The 25,568-nt window shown below is 44.3% G+C and overlaps 1 protein-coding gene across 2 annotated transcripts in view; it reads right to left on the reverse strand.

The window, feature by feature from the left end:
• XPO4 (exportin 4) overlaps positions 1 to 25,568 on the reverse strand; it is a 138,560-nt gene that overhangs the window by 70,901 nt on the left and 42,091 nt on the right. For both annotated transcript variants that reach the window (XM_084650228.1, XM_084650229.1), the window contains exons 2-4: positions 24,802 to 24,907; positions 18,380 to 18,521; positions 17,957 to 18,095 (exon numbers count right to left, since the gene is read on the reverse strand). In XM_084650228.1, the coding sequence (XP_084506354.1) occupies positions 17,957 to 18,095; positions 18,380 to 18,521; positions 24,802 to 24,907 (387 nt within the window). The remainder of the gene's footprint in view (positions 1 to 17,956; positions 18,096 to 18,379; positions 18,522 to 24,801; positions 24,908 to 25,568) is intronic.

Genomic DNA, 25,568 nt, shown 5'->3' on the forward strand with positions numbered 1-25,568 from the left:
ATGTGGCACTCCGATGGTCTCATGAAACCAAAAACAGAACCAGATTGCTGCTATGTAAACTTAAAAAGGCCACAGAAGAGTTCTCACACTAAAGGCTGGGGGAAAGTTGACAGGTGCAGAGGAGCACATGGTTTAGACAGACACATCCCTTTGCGAAAGATTTATTGAAGGGGATATTCTATATCCTAGTAAAGGGGAGAGGCTATAAGTTGACAAAGTACAGGTAGGAAATGAAGAGAAACAGTGAAACAATTACATCACATAAAGGCAGACAACTAAATATTGACAAATTTTGTAAGTGCTTATATACAAATGCAAGAAGTCTAAATGTGAAGGTGGGTGAATTTGAGTGCCTGGTATTAAGTGAGGATACAGATATAATAGGCATCACAGATACTCAGTGGAATGACGATAAATCAACAGGACACAGCAATACCACGGTACAAAATATATAGGAATGATAGAGCAGGTCACACTGATGGGGAGTTGTACTATACGTGAAAGAAAGCATGGAGTCAAATTAAGTAAAAATCTTAAATGAATCAAAGAATACCACATAATCTGTACGGATAGAAATTCCATGCTTGACTAATAAGAGTACGGCAGCAGAAATATACTACCAACCACCTGACTAAGGTGGTCACAGTGATTGTGAAAAGCTCAGGGTGATTAGGCTACAAAACCAGAAAACCCAGTAATAATGAGGGACTTCAATTATCCCGATATGGATTGGGAACATGTGACGTCAGGATGGGATGCAGAGATAAAATTTTTAGACACTATCAATGACTGCTTCTCAGAGAAGCTAGTCATGGAACCCATAAGGGGAGAGACCCTTCTCGATTTAGTCCTAAGTGGTGCACAGGATATGGTCCAAGAGGTGAATATAGTGAATTGCTTGGTAAAAGCAACGATAACATAATTAAACTTAACATCCTTCTAAGGTAGAAAATACCAAAGAAACCCACCACAGTAATATTTAACTTCAAAAAGGAAAACTACACAAAAATGAGGAGGCTAGTTATGTGGAAATTAAAAGGAACAGTCACAAGAGCGAAATGCCTGCAAACGTATGGAAACTTGTTAAAAAACACCATAATTGAGGCTCAAATTACGTAAACCTCAAATAAAAAATAACAGTAAGAAAACCAAAAAAAAAAAAAATGCCACCATGGCTAATCAACAGAGTAAAACAGGTGGTTAGAAACAAAAAGACATCTTTTAAAAATTAGAAGTCAGATTCTACTGAGGAAAATAGAAAGGAGCCTAAAACTTTGGCACGTCAAGAGTAAAAGTATAATTAAGCAGGCCAAAAACAGTTGTTGTTTTTTTAAAAGAGCAAGTAGCAAATGACAAACGAACAGCAATTTTTTGAAAGGAAGTCAGAAGCAGGAAAACTGCTAAACAATCAGTGGGGTCACTGTATGACTGAGGTGCTAAAGGAGCACTCAAAGAAGAGAAGGCCGCTTCAGAGAAGCTAAATTAATTCTTCGCATCCATCTTCACTGTAGAGGATGTGAGGGAGAGTCCCACATCTGAGCCATTCTTTTTAGGTGACAAATTTGAGGAACTGTCCCAGACTGAGGTGTCAATAGAGATAGTTTTGGAAGAAACTGATAAATTAAACAGTAATGAGTCACCAGGACTAAACGGCATTCACCCAAGTGTTCTGAAGGAACTCAAATATGAGATTGCGGAACTACTAAACAGGGTATGTAACCTATCACTTAAATCAGTCTCTGTACCAAGTGTCTGAGGGATAACTAATGTTATGCTGATTTTTAAAAGGCTCCAGAGGCAATCCTGGCAATTACAGGATAGTTAGCCTAACTTCGGTACCAGGCAAATTTGTTGAAACTATAGTAAAGAACAGAATTATTAGATGCATAGGTGAACACAATTTGTGTTCGGGAAGAGTCAACACAACTTTTGTAAAGGGAAATCATGCTTCACCACTCTCTTACAATTCTTTGAGGCAATTAACAAACACGTGGACAAAGGTGATATAATTGATACAGTACTTGGACTTTCAGAAAGCCTTTGATAAAATCCCTCACCAAAGGCTCTTAAGTAAAGTAAGCAGTCATGGGATAAGAGGGAAGGTCCTCTCATGGATCAGTAACTGGTTAAAAGATAGGAAACAAAGTCTAAGAATAAATGGTCAGTTTTCACAGTGGAGAGATGTAGATGGCGGTGTCTCCCAGGGACCTGTACTGGGACCAGTCCTATTCAACAGATTCATAAATGATCTGGAAAAAGGGGTAAACAGTGAGGGGACAAAACCTGCAGGTGATACAAAATAATTCAAGATAGTTAAGTCCATAGCTGACTGAAGAGTTACGTGTTAGGGGGCTTATTCCTTCATCCACTTACTTCCCTGGTCCTTCTCGCATGAACAGAGAGCAACAATACCCGAAGTCCAAAGGTGCAAACAATTCGATGTTTATTGGGGTGAACTTCCAGCAAGCATGATTCCAGTTTCCTTCCTTAGTGTCCTCCTTCCTAGCTCTGACACCACAGAGCCTTACACCCGTGTCCCTGTTCCCATTCCTGCCCTTAGCAAAACATGATTCCAATTTCCTTACTCCCATTCCCTGTTCCCATTTCCCCCTTTAGCAAAACATGGTTCCAATTTGTTACCCCCATTCCCTTTCCCATCTCCCCCACCCACACGCTCACCCCCTCACTTCCTGATTGACTGCAGACTATATAGTAAAACTTGAGTTCTGCTTTGCTATACCTTAACCAATCATGTTCCTGAAATTTAACTAACCAATCCTAACATATTGTAACATGATTATGTACCCAATTATATCCCACCACCTTAATTAGTTTACACCCAGAAAAATTAATTATACAGCAGACAGAAACAATCACAGAACCAGACAGAGATTATACAAACAATAGCAAAGTGGGAACTATAATGACAAAACAATACAGAAGTGAGGATTTCACATCCCAGCTATTGATAAGTGAGTTCTTGCCAGACAGGATGCTATCAAACTAAGTTTCCTTTTACATTTTCTAGGCACTTCCCTTTCTCTGGAGGTGATAGGCACTATCAGAACAGGATTGTATTCCTAACAGCCCAATAGCACCTTCTTTCAATGTGACTAGTTTGGAATGTGAGGATGTAACCGTTTGCTTCCCAGCTTATGGCTGCCTCTGTTGCTTAGCCAAAGGCCTTAGCCTAAGAACAGGGCCTCAGACTGTCACAGTAAGCGAAGGCCCTTACACTGGCAGACAGTGATTTTGATTCTCTTTTGTACCTCTATCACTAGCCAAGTGATAAGAGTACACCTAAATTCTTAGAGTATAGGCCTTTACAGACAGGCCTGAATATCTATATCCTAACATTACAAAGGGATCTCACAAAACTGGGTGACTGGGCAACAAAATGGCAGATGAAATTCAGTACTGATAAATGCAAAGTCATGAACACTGGAAAACATAATCCCAACTATACCACTTTAGATAGATCTTGGAATCATTCTCTGAAAACATTTGCTCAATGTGCAGTGGCAGCCAAAAAAAGATAATGTTCAGAACCACTAATAAAGGGAAAGATAATAAGGCAGAAAATATCATGCCACTATATAAACCAATGCCCACACCTTAAATACTGAGTGCAGGTGTGGTCGCCCCATCTCAAAAATATATTAGAACTGGAAAAAGTACAGAAAAAGGTAACAAAAATTATTAGGACCATCACCCAGCTTCCATATGAGTGATTCAAAAGACAGACTGCTCAGCTTGGAAAAGAGATGACAGGGGGCCCCATGCTTGGCCTTTCTCCTATCCCCACCTATGCTGCAAGCAACAAGGACAGCGAGAAGACTAACCGAGGGGACTGGCCCAGATTTCAAGGGTGAAACTGCATACTATGGACTGCAATATCCAGTGGAGTGAAAAAAAATGCTTAATTTAGATGTTGCCCAGTCTAATAGGGTTGAGAGTTTAGACTGAGTTATATTTTCTTTCCTTTTGCCTATGACTTTCTGCCTATTAGTTAATATCACTTAAAATCTATCTTTTGTAGTCAATAAACTTTTTTACTGTTTATCTTTACCAATAAGTTTATATGAAGCGTGTGGCAAATCTGCTCAGGTTTTGCAAACACTGGTGTATATCCAGTGATGAGCTGCCAAAATCTTAACAACAGGTTCCCTCCTCACCCCATGAGGGGGTTGCTGCCCACCCCCACCCCCCGGGACTCCTGCCCCATCCAACCACCCCGCGTTCCTTGACGCCCCCCCGCCCAGAACTCCTGCCCCATCCACCCCCCTCCCCTGTCTGCCCCCAGAACCGGGCAGGAGGGTCTCGTGGGCCACCGTAGTGGGTGCCCAACCCTAAGAGCCGGAGGGCCTGCGGGGGGGCGAGGTGGGGACTCCCGGCGGTGCTTACCCAGGGCAGCTCCCAGGAAGCATCCAGCAGGTCCCTTTAGCTCCTAGGGGCGGGGGAGAGTAGCTAGCGGAGGAGCGGCCGCTCCCCCACTGATCGCATCAAAAGTGGCGCCTTAGGCGCCGACTCCCTGGCTGCTCCGTTGCTGGAGCACCCATGGGGAAAATTTGATGGGTGCAAAGCTACCCACCGACAGCTCCCCGCCCCATGCCCGGCCCCAGCTCACCTCTGCTCCGCCTCCTCCCCTGAATACGCCGCCCCGCTCTGCTTCTCCGCCCCCCCGCCGGCTTCCCGCGAATCAGCTGTTCGGCGGGAAGCCGGGGAGGGCTGAAAACAGGCCGCGGCTTCCCACTCAGGCCAAGGGTGGCGGAGGTGAGCTGGGATGGGGAATGGTTCCCCTGTGCCCCCGCCCCAGGTTACCTGCTGCGGCGCGGGCAGTCCTCCTCGCGCCCAAGCTCACCTCCGCCTCCCTGGGCCTGAGCAGGAAGCCGCCGCTTGCTTCTCAGCCTGCCCCAGCTTCCCATCAAACAGCTGATTCGCGGGAAGCCTGGCGGGGTGGAGAAGCAGAGCGGGGCAGCGATTTCAGGGGAGGAGGCAGAGTGGAGGTGAGCTGGTGCGGGGGGAGGGGGGGGCAGAGAAGCGGGGGGGTGGGGCTCATTCAGGGGAGGAGGTGAGCTGGGGGTGGGGCAGGGAGCTGCCGGTGGGTGCTCTGCACCCACCAAATTTTCCCCTTGGGTGCTCCAGGGCTGGAGCTCCCATAGAGTCGGCGCCTAAGGCGCCACTTTTGGCCGGTTAAATTTAGAAGCCTTTTAGAACCGGTTGTCCCTCGTGGAACAACCGGTTCTAAAAGGGCTTCTAAATTTAACAACCGGTTCTAGCGAACCGGTGTGAACTGGCTCCAGTTCACCACTGTGTATATCCACTTTCCATTGATGAAGTGGTGAACCAATCAATAAATCTGCATTGCTCATCTTGAGCAGTCTAAGATGGTATATTCCTGAGGTACAGTGTTGGCAACTGGGGGGATTTAGCTTTGCCCTTCTCTGTATGATTCATGAGTGGCTCTGGGAGCATACATGCAATCTAGCTGGATGGAGGGCTCCACATGTGGTTGTACTGAGTGATAACAGCACCTGGAGGGGTTTGCTGCTGGTCACTAGCAAGGCATTGTGAGAGACAGCCCAGAAAGGAGAGAGTTCAGGGGGCACAGCAGTCCCAGGCTACACCCTGGGGATCCCGTCACACATACCTAAACTGAATTAATTCTAACCAATAAATGGTGACAAACTGTTTAAAATGACACAACTAAACTATAACAAAAACAAAAGATCAATTCCAGTTTACTAAATTCATATAGTACAGACTTAGTGGAGACCAATGCACAAGATCAAGTTCAGTTGATTAAAACCTAATTTTAGAAGTTTATTACATTTTAAAAGGTAATCCTGGAAGATACTGAGCTAATTCTGCCTTGCTTGCAGCCCCAAAGACAGGGTTGGAAAGCAGGAGGAGACAGGCAGGATGAGAGGCTGTTCACTCTGTGGGTTTCTTGCACACATCATGGGGGAATGCCCTCTTTTTGGCCCCTCCAAGCCCTTCGTTCTTCTCAATTCCTTTCACTCTGGCAGCTGTTAAGGTGCGTAGAAGTGGAGCCCTGCTTCTGTAGGATGGGGTAGTCAGGCGGATCATGGGCCAAATCCAGACCACCAGATGCTTTTGCATGGACCCCGAAATCTTTGTATTTACTTTTTTTTTTTTTTTAATTTTCTCTGGAGTCTGGATCTTGACCAAGAAATCTGGACCTGAACAAAAAATAATTGACTATACCTGCCTTAACATCTAGAAATCAGTGGTGAAAACACATTACACATGCTAAAATTAGCCAAGCGCTCTGAGGCCTCTACCAGAAACTCTGTCCCTCAGAAATGCAAGCTACAGAGCAAGAAATGTTGAAGTTACTGGTAGGGGTGCTTTTTCCTGACTGCCAGAGAGAAGACCTGAAAGAAAAAATGCAGGCACACCAAAACCCCTTCTTGCCTCACACTGGACTGCTACAAAGCTACTTTGGGAACAAATAGCCACCCTACTACCCACAAGGCTCTCCCCATCAAGCCCAGGACTCTTCTAGGAGGAAAGGAGTACTTGTGGCACCTTAGAGACTAACAAATTTATTTGAGCATAAGCTTTCGTGAGCTACAGCTCACTTCATCGGATGCATTCAGTGGAAAATACAGTGGGGAGATTTATATACACAGAGAACATGAAACAAAGGAGAGTGATCACTTAAGATGAGCTAATACCAGCAGGAGAGCGGGGGGGGGGGGGGGGGGGGGAAGGCGAGGGAGAAAACCTTTTGTAGTGATAATCAAGGTGGGCCATTTCCAGCAGTTGACAAGAGTGTCTGAGGAATTGGGGGGGGGGGGGGGGAATAAACATGGGGAAATACTTTTACTTTGTGTAATGACCCATCTACTCCCAAGGTCCAGATGTCACAGAAGCAACAACTCAGCATTCCAGGTCCTAATCTTGGCCCACACTATACCACCTTCCCTACCACCAACAGTTCATAACATCTAGTCCCACTGATGGAATTTCTATAACGAGTGATAACACTCGTCTCAAACATCTTACTGTTTCCCTAACTTGAATGCTCTTTTCCACTGCCCAGACTCGCTCACACCTGCCCACAATTCAGTTTACCAATCTCATATCCTTCTGTCCTTCATCCTCTCGTCCCTCTTTCCTATCCATACACTTGACATTCCCGTACACTCCCATCCAACCTCTCTCTATTCTCTTGCTCTGTTCCATCTCCTCATCACTGTCTCATTTCTCAGTCTTGCACATGCCCCGCCCTGCCACAACCTTTACTTCAATGCTCCTCTTCAAGCTCCATCCTCAGAATAACCCCATTTCTATCAATAATTTTAATTAATATGTACAAATGTTAAATATATGGAACCTTTGAGAAGTGTGGAGACCTAATGTATTCTTCATGGTCAACCACATACTCTTAATGTTCATCTTTTGTCATCATCCTGGCTGCACACCGGATTCGGCAACCAAGCTCAAGAACAACATTCACATAAGTAGTCCCCACTGATTTTAAAGAGTACGGATATAAAAAAGGTAACCATGGAAGGAGGGGTCTAGTGGGAAAGATAGAGCACACTCACTGTCCTCACAGCCTGTCATAAATATAAAGGGAAGGGTAAACCCCTTTGAAATCCCTCCTGGCCAGGGGAAAGCTCCTCTCACCTGTAAAGGGTTAAGAAGCTAAAGGTAACCTCGCTGGCACCTGACCAAAATGACCAATGAGGAGACAAGATACTTTCAAAAGCTGGGAGGAGGGAGAGAAACAAAGGGTTTGTGTGTCTGTCTGTAGTCGTTTTGGCCGGGGACAGAACAGGAATGGAGTCTTAGAACTTTTAGTAAGTAATCTAGCTAGGTATGTGTTAGATTATGATTTCTTTAAATGGCTGAGAAAAGAATTGTGCTGAATAGAATAACTATTTCTGTCTGTGTATCTTTTTTGTAACTTAAGGTTTTGCCTAGAGGGGTTCTCTATGTTTTTGAATCTAATTACCCTGTAAGATATATACCATCCTGATTTTACAGGGGGGATTTCTTTATTTCTATTTACTTCTATTTTTTATTAAAAGTCTTCTTGTAAAACACTGAATGCTTTTTCATTGTTCTCAGATCCAAGGGTTTGGGTCTGTGGTCACCTATGCAAATTGGTGAGGCTTTTTATCCAACATTTCCCAGGAAAGGGGGGTGCAAGGTTTTGGGAAGTATTTTGGGGGGAAGGACGCGTCCAAACAGCTCTTCCCCAGTAACCAGTATTAGTTTGGTGGTGGTAGCGGCCATTCCAAGGATAACGGGGGTAATATTTTGTACCTTGGGGAAGTTTTGACCTAAGCTGGTAAAGATAAGCTTAGGAGGTTTTTCATGCAGGTCCCCACATCTGTACCCTAGAGTTCAGAGTGGGGGAGGAACCTTGACATGGTGGCACAGTGGTGGGATTAACCTGAAATCATTTTGAGATCCAGTTGAGATTTTTTGAACTAGAAATACAGATTTTAAAAAGGAATTTTTAGGAAGTCCAGAAGGCAGCTTTGAAACTGAAAGCAGCTTGGTTTCTCTCTGCTTTGTGGCCAAGCAGAGACAAAAGGGGATTATCTTGTGAATTGCAGGTTTTCTTGCCTGGAGGCAGGGTACTTAACTCCTGCAGGGAAATTCACAGTCTTCCAACCCAGAGGTTTTTTTTTTTTTTTTCTTTTCTTCCTAAAAGTAAATAGGGGGTGTGTGCTCTACCCATTTGCCTGGAGACAAAAGTGGCAGGGTTTTTTTAGGATTTTGATTTTTTTTTTGTTTTACAAGGAGCACAGGTTTGAAAAGAAATTTTTTTCTTCTTTGGGCTGGGTAAGCAGGTTTCCAAGTAGTTGGAGGGTTTTTGCTTTAATTTGGGCCCAGAGCAGAGACAAGGGAATTGTCTTTTTCTGTAGGCTGACAATCACTATCAGAGAATAGGTATTCTATTCCAGCACAGCAAAATTTTACAGCCAAGTTTTGTTTGTTTATTTCTAAACCTCGGGTGTAAAGTTAGTTAAAAACAGAGAGGTTAGAATGGCCAAATCCTCAGCTCGACTACAGCTGGAATTAGCCAAATTTCAGGCTGAGGAAAAACAAAGGGAACATGAAAGACAGATAGAACTCATGCAGCTGAAGAAGGAACAAGAAAGGGAGGCAGAACAACACCAAGAGGCTGCCCACAAGAGGGAAATGGAGGCAAGGAAGCATGTGGAGGAGGAGAGGGAAAAAGAGAGGAAGCATGTGGAGGAGGAGAAGGAAAAAGAGAGGAAGCATGTGGAGGAGATGGAGAGGATAAAGGCCCAGCAGAATATACCAACAAACCCTAGCCATCCTTCTCCAGGTACCACTTCCCATCCCAGAAAGTTCCCCACCTACAAGGCAGGTGATGATACTGAGGCCTTCTTAGAAAACTTCGAAAGGGCCTGCCTTGGGTACAACATCTCTACTGACCAATACATGGTAGAGCTGAGGCCGCAGCTCAGTGGACCCTTAGCTGAGGTGGCAGCTGAAATGCCTAAAGAACACATGAACAAGTATGAACTGTTTAAATCCAAGGCGAGAGTCAGAATGGGGATAACACCCGAGCAGTCTCGTCGGAGGTTCAGAGCCCTAAGGTGGAAACCAGACATGTCATTTACCCGACATGCCTACCACATTGTAAAACATTGGGATGCCTGGATATCAGGAGCAAGTGTTGAATCTCCAGTAAATTTGCCCTTCCTAATGCAAATGGAACAATTCTTAGAGGGTGTTCCTGAGGAAATAGAAAGATACATCCTAGATGGGAAACCCAAAACTGTAATTGAGGCAGGAGAGATTGGAGCCAGATGGGTGGAGGTGGCAGAGAAGAAGAAAACTGGTCGCAGTTGGAGCGGAGACCAGAAGGGACCACCCCAGACCACACCCTATTACCGGGGGCCGCCCAAAGCCCCACCTACCTCCCAAAGAACCCTCCAGACCCCTTATCGTCCCACCACCCCGTTCTCCAGCAACCCTCCTCGCCCCAGTGACCCGTCAGCTGGACGATGTTTTAAGTGTAACAAGCTGGGGCATGTAAAGGCCAACTGCCCCAAGAACCCCAACAGATTACAGTTCATTGCACCGGAATCACACCAGAGGTCCACAGGCCCAGATACCTCCCAGATACCCTTGGAGCGGAGGGAAACTGTGAGTGTGGGTGGGAAGAAGGTCACCGCGTGGAGGGACACCGGAGCACAAGTGTCAGCTATCCATGCTTCCTTAGTGGACCCCAATTTAATCAACCCAGAGATCCAAGTGACGATTCAACCCTTCAAGTCCAACTCTTTCAATTTGCCTACAGCCAAGTTGCCTGTCCAGTACAAGGGCTGGTCAGGAATGTGGACTTTTGCAGTCTATGATGATTATCCCATCCCCATGCTGTTGGGGGAAGACTTGGCCAATCATGTGAAGCAGGCCAAGAGGGTGGGAATGGTCACCCGCAACCAGGCTAAACAAGCCGTGAGGCCTAGCTCTGTTCCGGAAACTTCTATCAGGACCCAGTCAGAGGTGATGGACCTGGACCCCAGGCCAATGTCTGCAACAGCAGTAGTGGATCCAGTCCCAGAGACCCAGACGGAACCAGTCCCAGAACCGGAACCAGCCGAACAACCAACACCAGACCCCATGTCAGCACTGAATCCAGTACTTGCAACCTCAACACCAGAGGGCCCCACCGAACCTGAACTGGCAGCAGCCGATAACCCTACACAAGAGGCTCAGCCGGAGCCTGAATCCCAACATAGTACACCAGCGGAGAGCGGTTCACAGTCAACAGAAACAGCTCCATCCCCTATATCGCTTCCAGAGGGACCAAGCCTAGGTCCACAATCCCATGAGGAACTGATGTCTCCAGCATCAAGGGAACAGTTCCAGACCGAACAAGAAGCAGATGAAAGCCTCCAGAGAGCTTGGACGGCGGCACGGAGCAACCCACCGCCTCTCAGCTCTTCTAATCGATCCAGGTTTGTTGTAGAAAGAGGACTTTTATACAAGGAAACTCTTTCTGGGGGACACCAGGAAGACTGGCATCCTCAGAGACAGTTGGTAGTTCCAACTAAATACCGGGCCAAGCTCTTGAGCTTAGCCCATGATCACCCTAGTGGCCATGCTGGGGTGAACAGGACCAAAGACCGTTTGGGGGGGTCATTCCACTGGGAGGGAATGGGCAAGGATGTTTCTACCTATGTCCAGTCTTGTGAGGTGTGCCAAAGAGTGGGAAAACCCCAAGACCAGGTCAAAGCTCCTCTCCAGCCACTCCCCATCATTGAAGTTCCATTTCAGCGAGTAGCTGTGGATATTCTGGGTCCTTTTCCGAAAAAGACACCCAGAGGAAAGCAGTACATACTGACTTTCATGGATTTTGCCACCCGATGGCCGGAAGCAGTAGCTCTAAGCAACACCAGGGCTAAAAGTGTGTGCCAGGCACTAGCAGACATTTTTGCCAGGGTAGGTTGGCCCTCCGACATCCTCACAGATGCAGGGACTAATTTCCTGGCAGGAACTATGAAAAACCTTTGGGAAGCTCATGGGGTAAATCACTTGGTTGCCACTCCTTACCATCATCAAACAAATGGCATGGTGGAGAAGTTTAATGGAACTTTGGGGGCCATGATACGTAAATTCGTAAATGAGCACTCCAATGATTGGGACCTAGTATTGCAGCAGTTGCTCTTTGCCTACAGAGCTGTACCACATCCCAGTTTAGGGTTTTCCCCATTTGAACTTGTATATGGCCGTGAGGTTAAGGGGCCATTGCAGTTGGTGAAGCAGCAATGGGAGGGATTTACACCTTCTCCAGGAACTAACATTCTGGACTTTGTAACCAACCTACAAAACACCCTCCGAACCTCTTTAGCCCTTGCTAGAGAAAACTTACAGGATGCTCAAAAAGAGCAAAAAGCCTGGTATGATAAACATGCCAGAGAGCGTTCCTTCAAAGTAGGAGACCAGGTCATGGTCTTAAAGGCGCTCCAGGCCCATAAAATGGAAGCATCGTGGGAAGGGCCATTCACGGTCCAGGAGCGCCTGGGAGCTGTTAATTATCTCATAGCATTCCCCACCTCCAACCGAAAGCCTAAGGTGTATCATATTAATTCTCTAAAGCCCTTTTATTCCAGAGAATTAAAGGTTTGTCAGTTTACAGCCCAGGGAGGAGACGACGCTGAGTGGCCTGAAGGTGTCTACTACGAAGGGAAATGTGCTGGTGGTGTGGAAGAGGTGAACCTCTCCATGACCCTTGGGCGTATGCAGCGACAGCAGATCCAGGAGCTGTGCACTAGCTACGCGCCAACGTTCTCAGCCACCCCAGGACTGACTGAACGGGCATACCACTCCATTGACACAGGTAATGCTCACCCAATTAGGGTCCAACCTTACCGGGTGTCTCCTCAAGCTAAAACTGCTATAGAACGGGAGATCCAGGATATGTTACAGATGGGTGTAATCCGCCCCTCTGAAAGTGCATGGGCATCTCCAGTGGTTCTAGTTCCCAAACCAGATGGGGAAATACGTTTTTGCGTGGACTACCGGAAGCTAAATGCTGTAACTCGCCCAGACAACTATCCCATGCCACGCACAGATGAACTATTAGAGAAACTGGGAAGGGCCCAGTTCATCTCTACCTTGGACTTAACCAAGGGGTACTGGCAGGTACCGCTAGATGAATCTGCCAAGGAAAGGTCAGCCTTCATCACACATCTCGGGCTGTATGAATTTAATGTACTCCCTTTCGGGCTGCGAAATGCACCCGCCACTTTCCAAAGACTTGTAGATGGTCTCCTAGCGGGATTAGGAGAATATGCAGTCGCCTACCTTGACGATGTGGCCATATTTTCGGATTCCTGGGCAGACCACCTGGAACATCTACAAAAAGTCCTTGAGCGCATAAGGGAGGCAGGACTAACTGTTAAGGCTAAGAAGTGTCAAATAGGCCTAAACAGAGTGACTTACCTTGGACACCAGGTGGGTCAAGGAACTATCAGCCCCCTACAGGCCAAAGTGGATGCTATCCAAAAGTGGCCTGTCCCAAAGTCAAAGAAACAGGTTCAATCCTTCTTAGGCTTGGCCGGTTATTACAGACGATTTGTACCGCATTACAGCCAAATCGCTGCCCCACTGACAGACCTAACCAAAAAGAAACAGCCAAATGCTGTTCAGTGGACCGGAAAGTGTCAGAAGGCCTTTAACAAGCCTAAAGCGACACTCATGTCTGACCCTGTACTAAGGGCCCCAGACTTTGACAAACCGTTCCTAGTAACCACAGATGCATCCGAGCGTGGTGTGGGAGCAGTTTTAATGCAGAAAGGACCTGATCAAGAATTCCACCCTGTAGTGTTTCTCAGCAAAAAACTGTCTGAGAGGGAAAGCAACTGGTCAGTCACTGAAAAAGAATGTTATGCCATTGTCTACGCTCTGGAAAAGCTACGCCCATATGTTTGGGGACGGCGTTTCCACCTGCAAACCGACCATGCTGCACTAAAGTGGCTTCACACCGTCAAAGAAACTAACAGAAAACTTCTTCGGTGGAGTTTAGCTCTCCAAGATTTTGATTTCGACATCCAACACATCTCAGGAGCTTCTAACAAAGTGGCTGATGCACTCTCCCGTGAAAGTTTCCCAGAATCAACTGGTTAAAATCGTCCTTGAGATGTGGAAAATATTGTTAGTCTTTATGTACTTGGTAGTATATTTAGAGATGCATGTGTCTTATTAACTCTGTTTTCCTAGAGCTCCAGGAAGAAATCCCAGCCAGTGTTTCACCCTAGCTGAGATTTGGGGGGCGTGTCATAAATATAAAGGGAAGGGTAAACCCCTTTGAAATCCCTCCTGGCCAGGGGAAAGCTCCTCTCACCTGTAAAGGGTTAAGAAGCTAAAGGTAACCTCGCTGGCACCTGACCAAAATGACCAATGAGGAGACAAGATACTTTCAAAAGCTGGGAGGAGGGAGAGAAACAAAGGGTTTGTGTGTCTGTCTGTAGTCGTTTTGGCCGGGGACAGAACAGGAATGGAGTCTTAGAACTTTTAGTAAGTAATCTAGCTAGGTATGTGTTAGATTATGATTTCTTTAAATGGCTGAGAAAAGAATTGTGCTGAATAGAATAACTATTTCTGTCTGTGTATCTTTTTTGTAACTTAAGGTTTTGCCTAGAGGGGTTCTCTATGTTTTTGAATCTAATTACCCTGTAAGATATATACCATCCTGATTTTACAGGGGGGATTTCTTTATTTCTATTTACTTCTATTTTTTATTAAAAGTCTTCTTGTAAAACACTGAATGCTTTTTCATTGTTCTCAGATCCAAGGGTTTGGGTCTGTGGTCACCTATGCAAATTGGTGAGGCTTTTTATCCAACATTTCCCAGGAAAGGGGGGTGCAAGGTTTTGGGAAGTATTTTGGGGGGAAGGACGCGTCCAAACAGCTCTTCCCCAGTAACCAGTATTAGTTTGGTGGTGGTAGCGGCCATTCCAAGGATAACGGGGGTAATATTTTGTACCTTGGGGAAGTTTTGACCTAAGCTGGTAAAGATAAGCTTAGGAGGTTTTTCATGCAGGTCCCCACATCTGTACCCTAGAGTTCAGAGTGGGGGAGGAACCTTGACACAGCCCAAGGAGGGAAAAAATGGTCAGGTAGCTTTGAGTCCAGCTACAGGAAGGAAGACAGAAAGGAAGAACTGGGAAGATACCAGTTTGCTTCCCCAGAAGGACCAGATTGCTTACAAGTGACTTTATAAGTAAAATACTGCTCCACTAGCTGGAGCAAGCTTCTTTTATTTATTTTCCATTATATTCCTTGTTCTGGGCCAGACCGAAGAATAATATGCACAGAGATGCCTTTACCTTTTAGTGGCAATATTTGATTTCTTTTTATCTTTATTTTTCCTATTCCATTCCTGCTACCCAAGAGATATGGCCCCAGCCTACACTTGTACAAAGCTGTTTTCAGATGCATACAGAGCAATGTTTAAACACTTATAAACATAAGCTGAGTGGTTGCTGACCCCTGACTGTGCTCCTGTAGTTGCTGAGCTGAGCCAGAGACTGGAGGACACAGAAGGGTAGGTACTTGACCAGAGAGAAATGTTCTGGAGCAGGAGTCTGGGAGGGACACAGAGGTGGGGGAGAGGGAGGAGGACTAGACAGAGGAGACAGTTAGGGGCCATCAAGGGGTCAGAGCCATGCTCCCCAGTCTCAAATTTGGGAGGCTTTGGATGAGAGTATGTAGAGGAGCCTGGGGAGGCATGAAAGGTGTGAAATGAAGTGAAAGGGACTAGTGAGGCAGAGACCTTCTCTCCCCCATACCCTATATCCCAGCCAGATATATCTTCCTCCCCACCCAAAGGAAGCCCACTTTAATGGGTCTCATAAGTTCTGTTGGAGCATGGCTTCCCTTGTAGTCTTTGTTAACTCGTTTTAAATAGAACAACAAAGATTCCATACTTTAAAAAAAGTTACAGTTAATGGTTCCAGCCAGTTCCTCACTGCCATACAATCCTTCAGTCTTATTAAATTTTATAATACAGTAGCTCCTTGAGGGCCCAGTCAGGAACAGGCTCTGTTGTGCTGGGTGTTGTACAACCACAAGCCAATGAGATTCCTGACCAACTCAATATCACACGTCAAACATTAACTTTGTCTTCTTGACTTGTTCTGTAATGGAAATACACTGTTGGGTGTGTACTGTTGAATTTATGTATTGTTTATTAACGTGCAGTAAAGATTTCAAAAGGAATCAAGTTTCAGGGCTCATTAAGCTATGTAGTTCAAGAAGTCCTCTCAGTGTAGTGTGTTGGCAGAGTAGTAGATATTTTTATTACTAGAACCGGAATCAATGATCTATTTCATGTTATGAAGCTTATTCATTGCATGGTGCAGTAAGTTTATACACATCTATTTAGGCCTTGCAAGTTTGTATCATAAAATAAATATATTTAAATACCAACAAATGTTAGTTTTGGTAGCAAATAGTGTAGCATATGTTATAGTGGATTGGAAATGGAAATCCCTTGAGTAGAAAGTGACATTTTATATCACAGAGGATTTTATAACCTAAGTTTATAATCACCCCCTTCCGTAAGCCTGTGTGTGTGTAGCTCCAAAGAATTTGTGCAGAGGGAGTAATATGTTTGTGGGTATGGGAGAGGAGGAAGAGAAACAGATGGTGAAATCTGGTCAGTTTATAGTGGAAGTAGGTGGAAATTGAGGAAAGAGGTGCTGGAAAACCGGGGCGTTACTACAAGGTAGAGATAAGGTTGTGATACATTGTCAATAGTGTATGGTGACTATGTTGGTGGTAAGGTGAGCCCATGGATGGGGAAGCAGAGGTATTTACTGTTGGTAGCCTTAACTTATTTCCTTACTTTTTAGGTTTTGTACTAGGTATATTATATAGAGAGCAAACTTAAATGACACACAATCTAGTGTCTGTGTATTGTATTTGAGTGCAAGAGATGGTCCAGTGACTATTCCTCTGATATGCAGCTTTCTACTTGTCCCACTCCTGTATCATTAGTTAAAATCAACTAACTTCCTATACATATACACTCATGTGTATAGAAAATGTTTTGAAACCTCGAGTATCTTTTTCAGGGGGGAAACTACATTTTGAATGTTTCTTTTTTTAAAAAGATTAATATGTATAGTTCTCCTTCCACACAATTATCAATCTCCACACAACTGCCTATTATAGGCGAATATGTGTTTTAAGCAGCTAATTAATGGGGTGAGGATGTTGTTTTTTGTTCAGACATTAGAATACTGTGCTGCCAAACAGGAAATCTGAGTTTAAAAACAATCTTAGAACTTTCATTTCTATGAGTTAGGGAAATCTATTAAACGTGCTACAAACATGGCACACTTTTTAGGATCATGACAGGAGCTGTATTACTCTGACTGCACTTCTTTAATGTGATTTTCAGTGGTGCTGAGCATTTCCAGCTTCCATCTACCTCGAATGGAGTCCTAAGTGCTCAGCAATTCTAAAAGTCAAGCCCCTTTTTATGGGATGTGGGTAGTTTTAGTTGAAAAAATATATATTTACATAATCGTACCTCTATATTTGGGAGGCAAATAATCAAGTTTCTTTAATTTGTAGTTAAGTTAGTTTAGTTTTTAGATATATTTAGATATCAAGTTTATCACTAACGCCTCCATTACAAAAGACTCTAATCTTATCTCCTGGCATAGTAAATGGAATTTAACTAAATGCAAAGATAGACATTGACACCTTGTTTCCACTTTGAACACAATAAGGAAGGGAACACTTACCACGGTCTGATTCTAAATCTAGAGTAAACAAGTTTTGTATTTCCATTCCAGTTTTTACTTCCTCGCAACCCTTTCTCCCCACCTGGCCCAACTCCCAGAGAATGAAGAAGGTCTATGGCTTTTGCTCAGTAGACAATTCCAACAGCTGAACCAAAACAGGGTGCAGCAATGGACAGATGTAAGCGGAACAGAGTCCTACAGAACCACTGCCAGCTAATGGAAAATCCTTTTTTCATATCAAGTGTCGTGGCTCTTGAAACAACTCAGAATGGAAACAAGTACAGTGGTTTAATTCTAGCTTTTAGTAAAGATTTTACCCCATACTTTGAGTGAGAGACTAATGGGATCAAACACGCTAGTATTAAAATACAAGTTCAAAGTGCTCATTAACATTTGTCTCTAGAACGCTAAATGAAAATCTACACTTTTCCATAGGACACAGATATTTATCATAGTGTAATAGGGTAAAGCATTGTAAAAACAACATTCATTACAAATTGCTTCAAAACCCATTTCTCACAAAAAAAATCCCAGATTTAGATATTCAAGCAGCCATTTACTATTTTGTTTGATTATGCTTCCTAATTTCATATTCTGGATATGAAAATAATCCAGCGAACTAGTATACTTAATATACAATGTATAATGATTATATTATATTTTAAACAAGAACTTACCACAGTGGGGTTACCACTGCTTATCAACTGGCTGACTTCATGGAAAATGCTCTTGCAGTCAATTGATTTGTCTAATGATCCTCGTTTCACTATTACTGCTACTGCTAATAGAATCTGCTCCCGAACATACTTTTGAAGGCTGTAAACATAATACAAATATTAAGTTCTTGCCATTAAGTTGAACAGCACAAGGCTTCTGTAAAACAGAATTTTAAATCTGGGTTATTTTTTCAAGAACACAATGAAAGCTTAAATGAAAACTGAATTCTACAGATGTCAAACAGCCATCCATTCAGGAATTAGAAGTGTCACTATTATTTAAATGTTTCTACTTGTTAGCCTAGAAAGATTAAACAAAGGTAAATCATGGTTTATGTAGGAATTTATGCAAATATTTTTGGAAGTACTTCCATCCATACTTACTTAGGCCTTTGTAAGACATAAGTTAAAAGGAATGTTCGCAGTGACTCGATGCTACTTTTTTCCAAGAGAATCCATTCTCGCACAACTGCTTCCATTATTGCTGTGGCAGCTTGAAAAAGGACATAGTCCACTTTACTAGTTTCTGTTAAGACCAAAGACATTATTCAATTACCACCTGACGTTTTCACTGCCCGTGCTGGTTAAAATGAAAAAATATTTTTCATTCAAAAAAATATATAGTCAGCTGTAGTTTTGTTAACTGATTTTGCTATTTCAGGGGTTAGTTCCGCTCACAGGTGACAAGGAGATAAATTACCAGAATTATCATATCATCATATATTATTATGAATGGCATGAGGAGTTGGGAGGAGATGGAGACTAGGATGAGAAGCCTAAGGAGTGGGGACTGACTGGCTAGACAAAGAAAACGGGATTGGGATGAGGAACCGGGGCGGGGGAGGGAGGGGGAAACTCGACTGGTCACTGACTAACACATAGCATATATGTCCATGTAATTAAAGATTGTATCATAATGCCTATGCACAGGAACAGGAATTAATGTGACACAGTCAGCCTTAATTCTTTCATCTTCTAACTTTTGAATGCTTGATTTTGCAACCTTAATGTTATTTTAATGTAGTTTGTGGATGCATAATACACCTCTATCCCAATATAATGCAGCCTGATATAATGCGAATTCGGATATAACATGGTAAAGCTGCGCTCAGGGAGAGGGGCTGCTTTACCTCATTATATCTGAATCTGTGTTACTGCAAGCAGTTCCTCTGAGCCCCCCCACTTACTTGCTGCGGCCCCTCCACCCCAGCTCACCGCCGCTCCGCCTCCTCCCACGAGCGCGCCGCAGCTCCACGTCTCCCCGATTGGCGCGGGAAACCTGGAAGGGGGGGAAGAAGCGGAGCAGCGGTGGCGCGCTCAGGGGAGGAGGCGGAGGCAGAGTGGCAGTGAGCTGGGGAGAGGATCGGTTCCTCTGTGCCCCTCCCACCCGCCCCAGCTCACCTCTGCTCCGCCTCCTCCCACGGGCACGCCGCGGCTCCACTTCCCCCACCCCCCCCCTTCCAGGCTTCCCGCACCAAACAGCTGATTGGCGCGGCAAGCCTGGAAGGGAGAAGGGAGGAGTGGAGCGGCGGCGCACTCAGAGGAGGAGGCAGAGCGGAGATGAGCTGGGGCTGGGAGCGGTTCCTCTCCCTACTGATATAATGCGGTCTCACCTATAAGGCAGTAAGCTTTTTGGCTCCTGAGAACCACATTATATTGGGGGGAAGGAGTAAGGGGGGTGTATATATAAAAAGGACATTGATTTTTTAGGATTTTATAACCTATGTTTTATAAGTATCCCTTTGCTTAAACCTAGTCAAATGTTTGTAGATAACTTAAAAAAACAAACAAACTTGAAACCATCAACTCCTGACTTCTGAATTTCTACTTTTTTTTTTTTAATTTGGGGGGCACTGCAAAAAAAGCATAGAAGGTGCAGTATGCAGGGAAATGGCTACAGAGCGGAAAAGGCAGAAGTGGGCATGATAAGAGGATAAAGAGCTGTACCTGGCATTTGGCTGTGGTGGGCTAACTGGCAGGGCAAGAAAATTGTGTGACACGAAGCACACTTGTACTCACACACTACAAACTACTGTAATAATCTTTGTACAAAATATGCCTTGTGAGGTATCATTTGAAAACTAGTCACTCACTGATCATTAATATTCTTTGAGATATATGTATGCAATGTGTATTAATAATTATGAATATATGCTGGAATTACAATGTGTGTGTGTGTGTGTGTAAACCAGGTATGTTGGGGGACTTGAACAGGTCTATCTTAAACAAAGGATTGTGTGTTTACCTCAATTTACATATACGACGTAAACAGACCCATCAAGCTAACAAGGAGTGGAGGCAAACCTCATACTAACAAGTGTGGGAGAAGACAGGAGGTGCCTACATCCAGCAACTTGGTCTGGATTTCACTTTTCAGAAGAATCCATTTCAAAGGTTTACTTGTCTGTAAAAGACTGGGGGGCTGAGCCTCAAGTGATAAGCAACTGAATCCACTGATTCCACACAATATTACTGTATTATAAAAGTTTAGAGAGTAAGGTCTCCTCTGAAAACAAATGACACACTAGTGATTAACACATATATTTCACAAGGATATTAACATTATGTAAGCAATTATGGATACGCATTGATATTAGGCTGTACAGCAGAGATGGGCAAACTCCGGCCCATAGGGCTTTTTAATTTGGCTCTCAAGCTCCCTCCAGGGAGCGGGGTTGGGGGCTTGCCCTGCTCTGTGCTCCAGCCAGATTGGGGGTTTTCCATGCAGCTCCCGGAAGTAGCAGCATGTCCCCCCTCTGGCTCCTATGCATAGGGGCAGCCAGGACCAGGGGGCTCCGCACGTAGTCCCCACCCCAAGCGCCTTCTCCCGCAGCTCCCATTGGCCAGGAACCATGGCCAATGGGAGCTGCAGGCGCGGTGGCAGCGGACAAGGCAGCACGCAGAGCCACCTGGCCACACCTCTGCATTGGACTGGAGGGGGACATGCCACCGCTTCCAGTAAGTGCCTCCTGGAGCCTGCACCCAATCGCCCCCCCAGCACCCCAACCCTCTGCTCCAGCCCTGATCCCCTTCCCGCCCTCCGAACCCCTCAGTCTCAGCCCAGAGCACCCTCCTGCATCCCAAACCCTTCATCCCCAGCCCCACCCAAGAGCCTGCACCCCCAGCCAGAGCCCTCACCCCCTCCTGCACACCAATCCCCAATTTCATGAGCATTCATGGCCCACTATACAATTTCTATACCCAGATATGGCCCTCAGGCCAAAATGTTTGCCCACCTCTGTTGTACAGTCTGCCCAGACAGGAGGAAATTGCACAGCTATCTACCCGTCTCCTGTGTAAATTAAGCATGGTGGAATCAAACAATGGAAGCCCCATCCGGGGGAGGGAAGCACACAGGAAGTCATCCTGCCTCTTGAAACAAGGTAATTGAACTTTGGAAGATACAAGTAAGGACAGACGCCAGCTTTGCCATCCATCACTAGACAGACACAAGAGGCCAGAGTTCCTGCAAGCTAAGAAAGATGGGTCCTTCCACCAACGGGGGGGCGCTGCTGAAGTCTCTGAAACTGAATATAGGCGAGAAACGTGCTTAGGCAAAGAAGCAAAGGGAAGCCAGCACCTTGTACTTTTGTGGAAGGTCCTAACTGAGGAAAAAGTCAGCCATGACTGGGAAGAAAAATGACTGGTGAGAGAAATCATCTCAAACAAAGTCTGTATCTTGCTAGATTTAAGTTTGACTTTTAGAAGCATGGTTTGTTTTACTTGTAACTTTGTATCTTCATTCCTTATACTTGAACTCATTTACCTCTATGTATAATTTGTCAATAAATTTATTTTTTTTTATCATAAATGAACTCAGTTCTGTATTTAAACGGAAGAGTTTATTACCCCCAGTTAAGTTAATAAGCTGTAATGTGTTCCTGAGTTTGTAGAGGAACAAATGAACCATATAATTTCTCTGAACTGCCTAGGAGAGGGCTGGACATTGTAGAACACACAGTTTTGGGAAAATCTGGGATTGGAGGTGTGTTGTGGACACCCTGCAAGTAGTAACCCAGACTGGTGGAAGCCAGAGTGGGGCTGCAGACAGGCTGCTGGGGTCAGGGATGCTAAACCAGGGCTGTCCAGCACACAGACACTGAGGGTGTTACCTGCAGGCTGGCTGTGAGTGACCTAGGTTGGAGCTACAACAGTAAAACATACAGGGCAGACAATGACAATCTCTGACTTGTCTGGATTGCACCCCCACCAGAATGTGACATGCTGGCTTGTTTTAAGAAGCACCACTTACTTGTTGAAAGGGAATGCAGGTGGCTATGAAAGGAAACTTAAAAATATTTTTAAAAGAGCCTACAATATTGATAAAAAGAAAAGGAGTACTTGTGGCACCTTAGAGACTAACCAATTTATTTGAGCATGAGCTTTTGCTCAAATAAATTGGTTAGTCTCTAAGGTGCCACAAGTACTCCTTTTCTTTTTGCGAAGACAGACTAACACAGCTGTTACTCTGAAACCTACAATATTCATGTTTCCTATATATATATGACAAAGGCCTTCTCTATATTCAAAGTTGCACCGATTTAGCTAGAATCTGTTATTAAATTGATTCAAAACTGGTAGAAAACGTTCAGTGGATACTTAAATAGATTTAAACCTGGCTTATATCAATGTAGCTTAGTTTGGAAAAATAGTATGTGATCATGTAATTAAAGATATCATAATGCATACATACTGGGAGGCTGAATTAAGGTGACATGGGCTACCTTAATTCTGGTATTTCCTAATTTGAATGCTTGACTTTGCAACCTTAACATTTTTAAAATGTAATTTGCTAATTTAAAAGAAACCTGAAAAATTAAATTCTATCACGTCAAATCATATTGAATCCTTACTTGAGCTAACCAAGCTAACCCTCATCAGCAGGGTTGGCGCCACTTGAGCTAACTGAATAACTAGTGGGAATAGTAGGCTGTTATTCTCTATGTGGACCGGGGGGGGGAGGGGGGGGAGGAGGGGAGGGGGTGGGGAGAGAGGGAGAGAGAGAGAGAGATGCACTTTGCCAGCGGGTTTCAGAGTTTTTTCCTGACATAAGAACAGCCATACTTGGTCAGACCAATGTCCCATTTAGCCCAGTATCCTGTCTTCTGACAGTAGCCAATGCCAGATGCTTCTAAGGGAATGAACAGAACAGGGCAATCATCAAGTGATCCATCCCATCGTCCAGTCGCAGCATCTGGCAGTCAGAGGCTTAGGGTCACCCCGAGCATGGGGCTGCATCCCTGACCATCTTGTCTAATGGCCATTAATGGACCTGCCCTCCATGAATTTATCAGCAGTAGAATGGAAAGATTCAGGACTCCTAGGTTTAATTCCAAATTTTGGGGAGGAGTGCTCTCTAGTGCTTAAAGACTGTTCTTATCCTGTTGTCCCAGTTTGTCCCCCTCTCCATCCCCATCCACCCTGTCTTCTACCTCTTACCCTTCCGCTCCTACACAATCCTCTCCACTCCATCTCCTGGCTGCTGCTTTCCTCCCCCTTTGAGCTATCCTTCTACCCACTTGTTCCTGTCTCCATCCCTCTGCGTGCATGTCCCCCCACTATGTCCCAGGTACTGCCCCCACTCTGGCTCCTCCAACCCCATCTCGCTGTCCCTCATTTCTCACCCCTCTGCATTCAAAACAGCTGCTTCCTCCTTCCCTCCACACTGCCTGGGTGACAGAGGGATCACAGAGCACAGAAAAGAGTCTATCATCAGTCCCTGTGCCTAACATCACAGCAGCCCCAGAGGAAGCAACTGCAAGGAATGTCCTGCTCAGCCCCTGCAATCCTGAGCTGAAGCGTGTCCACTCACCCTGTGATGATGGCACACACGCGCACGCACACACACACACTCTGATCAGCATATAGGAGCTGAGTGGAGATGTTTCGTGCTCAGTAGAGGTAATTTTGCTGCCAAGCTACCTAGTCTCTACTGCTTGAAATTTTTTCAGAGGCTTGTAATCTGTCCAAATGTGAGCAGTTTTCTACGGGCATTACAGAAGATATAGCCCTGACACCAGGGCAACATGAACCTTCCTGCCAAATTCCAAGACCCTGCTCCAAAGCTTAGAGGTCCTAGAGTTTTTTTTTTTTTTTAACAAAATGGATGGAAGTGGGGAGTTTTAATCACAGGTAAAACAGCATATTTCCCCATAGTCTCATTCTCTGAAATGGCATGATCATTTTAGCTGAAACTTACTAAAAAAATTCAGCCTGAGGCAGAGAACTGGCATAGAAAATTTCCACCTGTATAGTTAAAGTTTGACAAAATCATAAGCAACAGAGAACAGGGTCTTACAATGGAAAGTGACAAGCAGCCTTAACAATACGTGGCACTACCAGCTCCACATACAAACTATTCTCAAACGAAAATAAGAGGGGTCCTCGCCGAGGAGTAGCACCTACTTGACTAAATCAGTTTCCAAATCAAATTTAGAAATTCTCCAGCAGAAGGAAGTTGTACCAAGGCCTTCACCAAACCTGTGAAATTTTGAGAGGGCACTAAACTTCTTTTTTCCCCCTCAGCAGACCATTAAAAACACTAGTAGTTCTGCAAACACCACAAAAATTATAGCTAAAAATCAAGGATTTAAGATTACACATACTGTATTGGATCTTAAAGAGTTCTATTTAACTTGCTTTTTAAATGCTTTGCAGTTCACCAACAAATTTAATACTGTACAATAAAAATGAAAGAATATCTAACCAAATGTTCACATTCCCAGATGCAAAAAACTAGGATTTTCTATTAGTTGTAAAATTGATGACATGCTGAATCTTTAAAAAAAAATACACTGAAGACTTACCCAAAATATGCTTGCAAACAGCAAATGGTGATTTTGATTTTCTAAATGATAAGAATATGTGCTCAGCATGCTGGCGTTGTTCATTATTGACCATGGAAGGTGGTGCCTACAAGAAAATAAAGTTTACTTGCATTTAGGTAATCTGCAAAGTATCGTTCCTACTACATATGCATTTTATGAGAAATTTTATAAGCTGGTATTTGCCTTGGTGAATAATCCAAACAACAGAAATATACATCTGCTAAGGCAAGGTACCTCTTATTTGTCTGACATAGCCTTCCTTGTACACAAATACCCCTACAGCAGGATGTAAATATCTCTATGTGCATATTCAAATGGCATGCAGACAATAAATCATTCTAAATGCCTCTACACTGCTAACAATACTAATACCAAAACACATTTAAGATAAGGTGAAAGGAAAGGAAGATTAAGGTTCTACTCAATCCTTTTTGCACTGGACTGACAAAGCCCAAACCAAGTAATAGCACCCACTCTAGTACAGATAAAAACCCACCATCATCACCTAAAACATAATGGACTACTGAAATGTAAACCAAGAGAAATGGGATAAATTATACCTAAATTCACCAAAAAAAGCTTTAATTGTGGTACTAAATTTTTCCAAATGTTTAAATTTAGATTAGAGATTTTAAATGGTATAGTAATCCCAAAAGGTTGAAGAACGTGTATCCTGATTCTTTTAGGAAACAAAGTCATCATTAGTGATATGCTGCCCTCTAGTGTTTAGAGTCAGCATATTACAA

Source organism: Lepidochelys olivacea (genome assembly GCF_965140295.1).
Source record: "Lepidochelys olivacea isolate rLepOli2 genome assembly, chromosome: 1".
NCBI lineage: Eukaryota > Metazoa > Chordata > Testudines > Cheloniidae > Lepidochelys > Lepidochelys olivacea.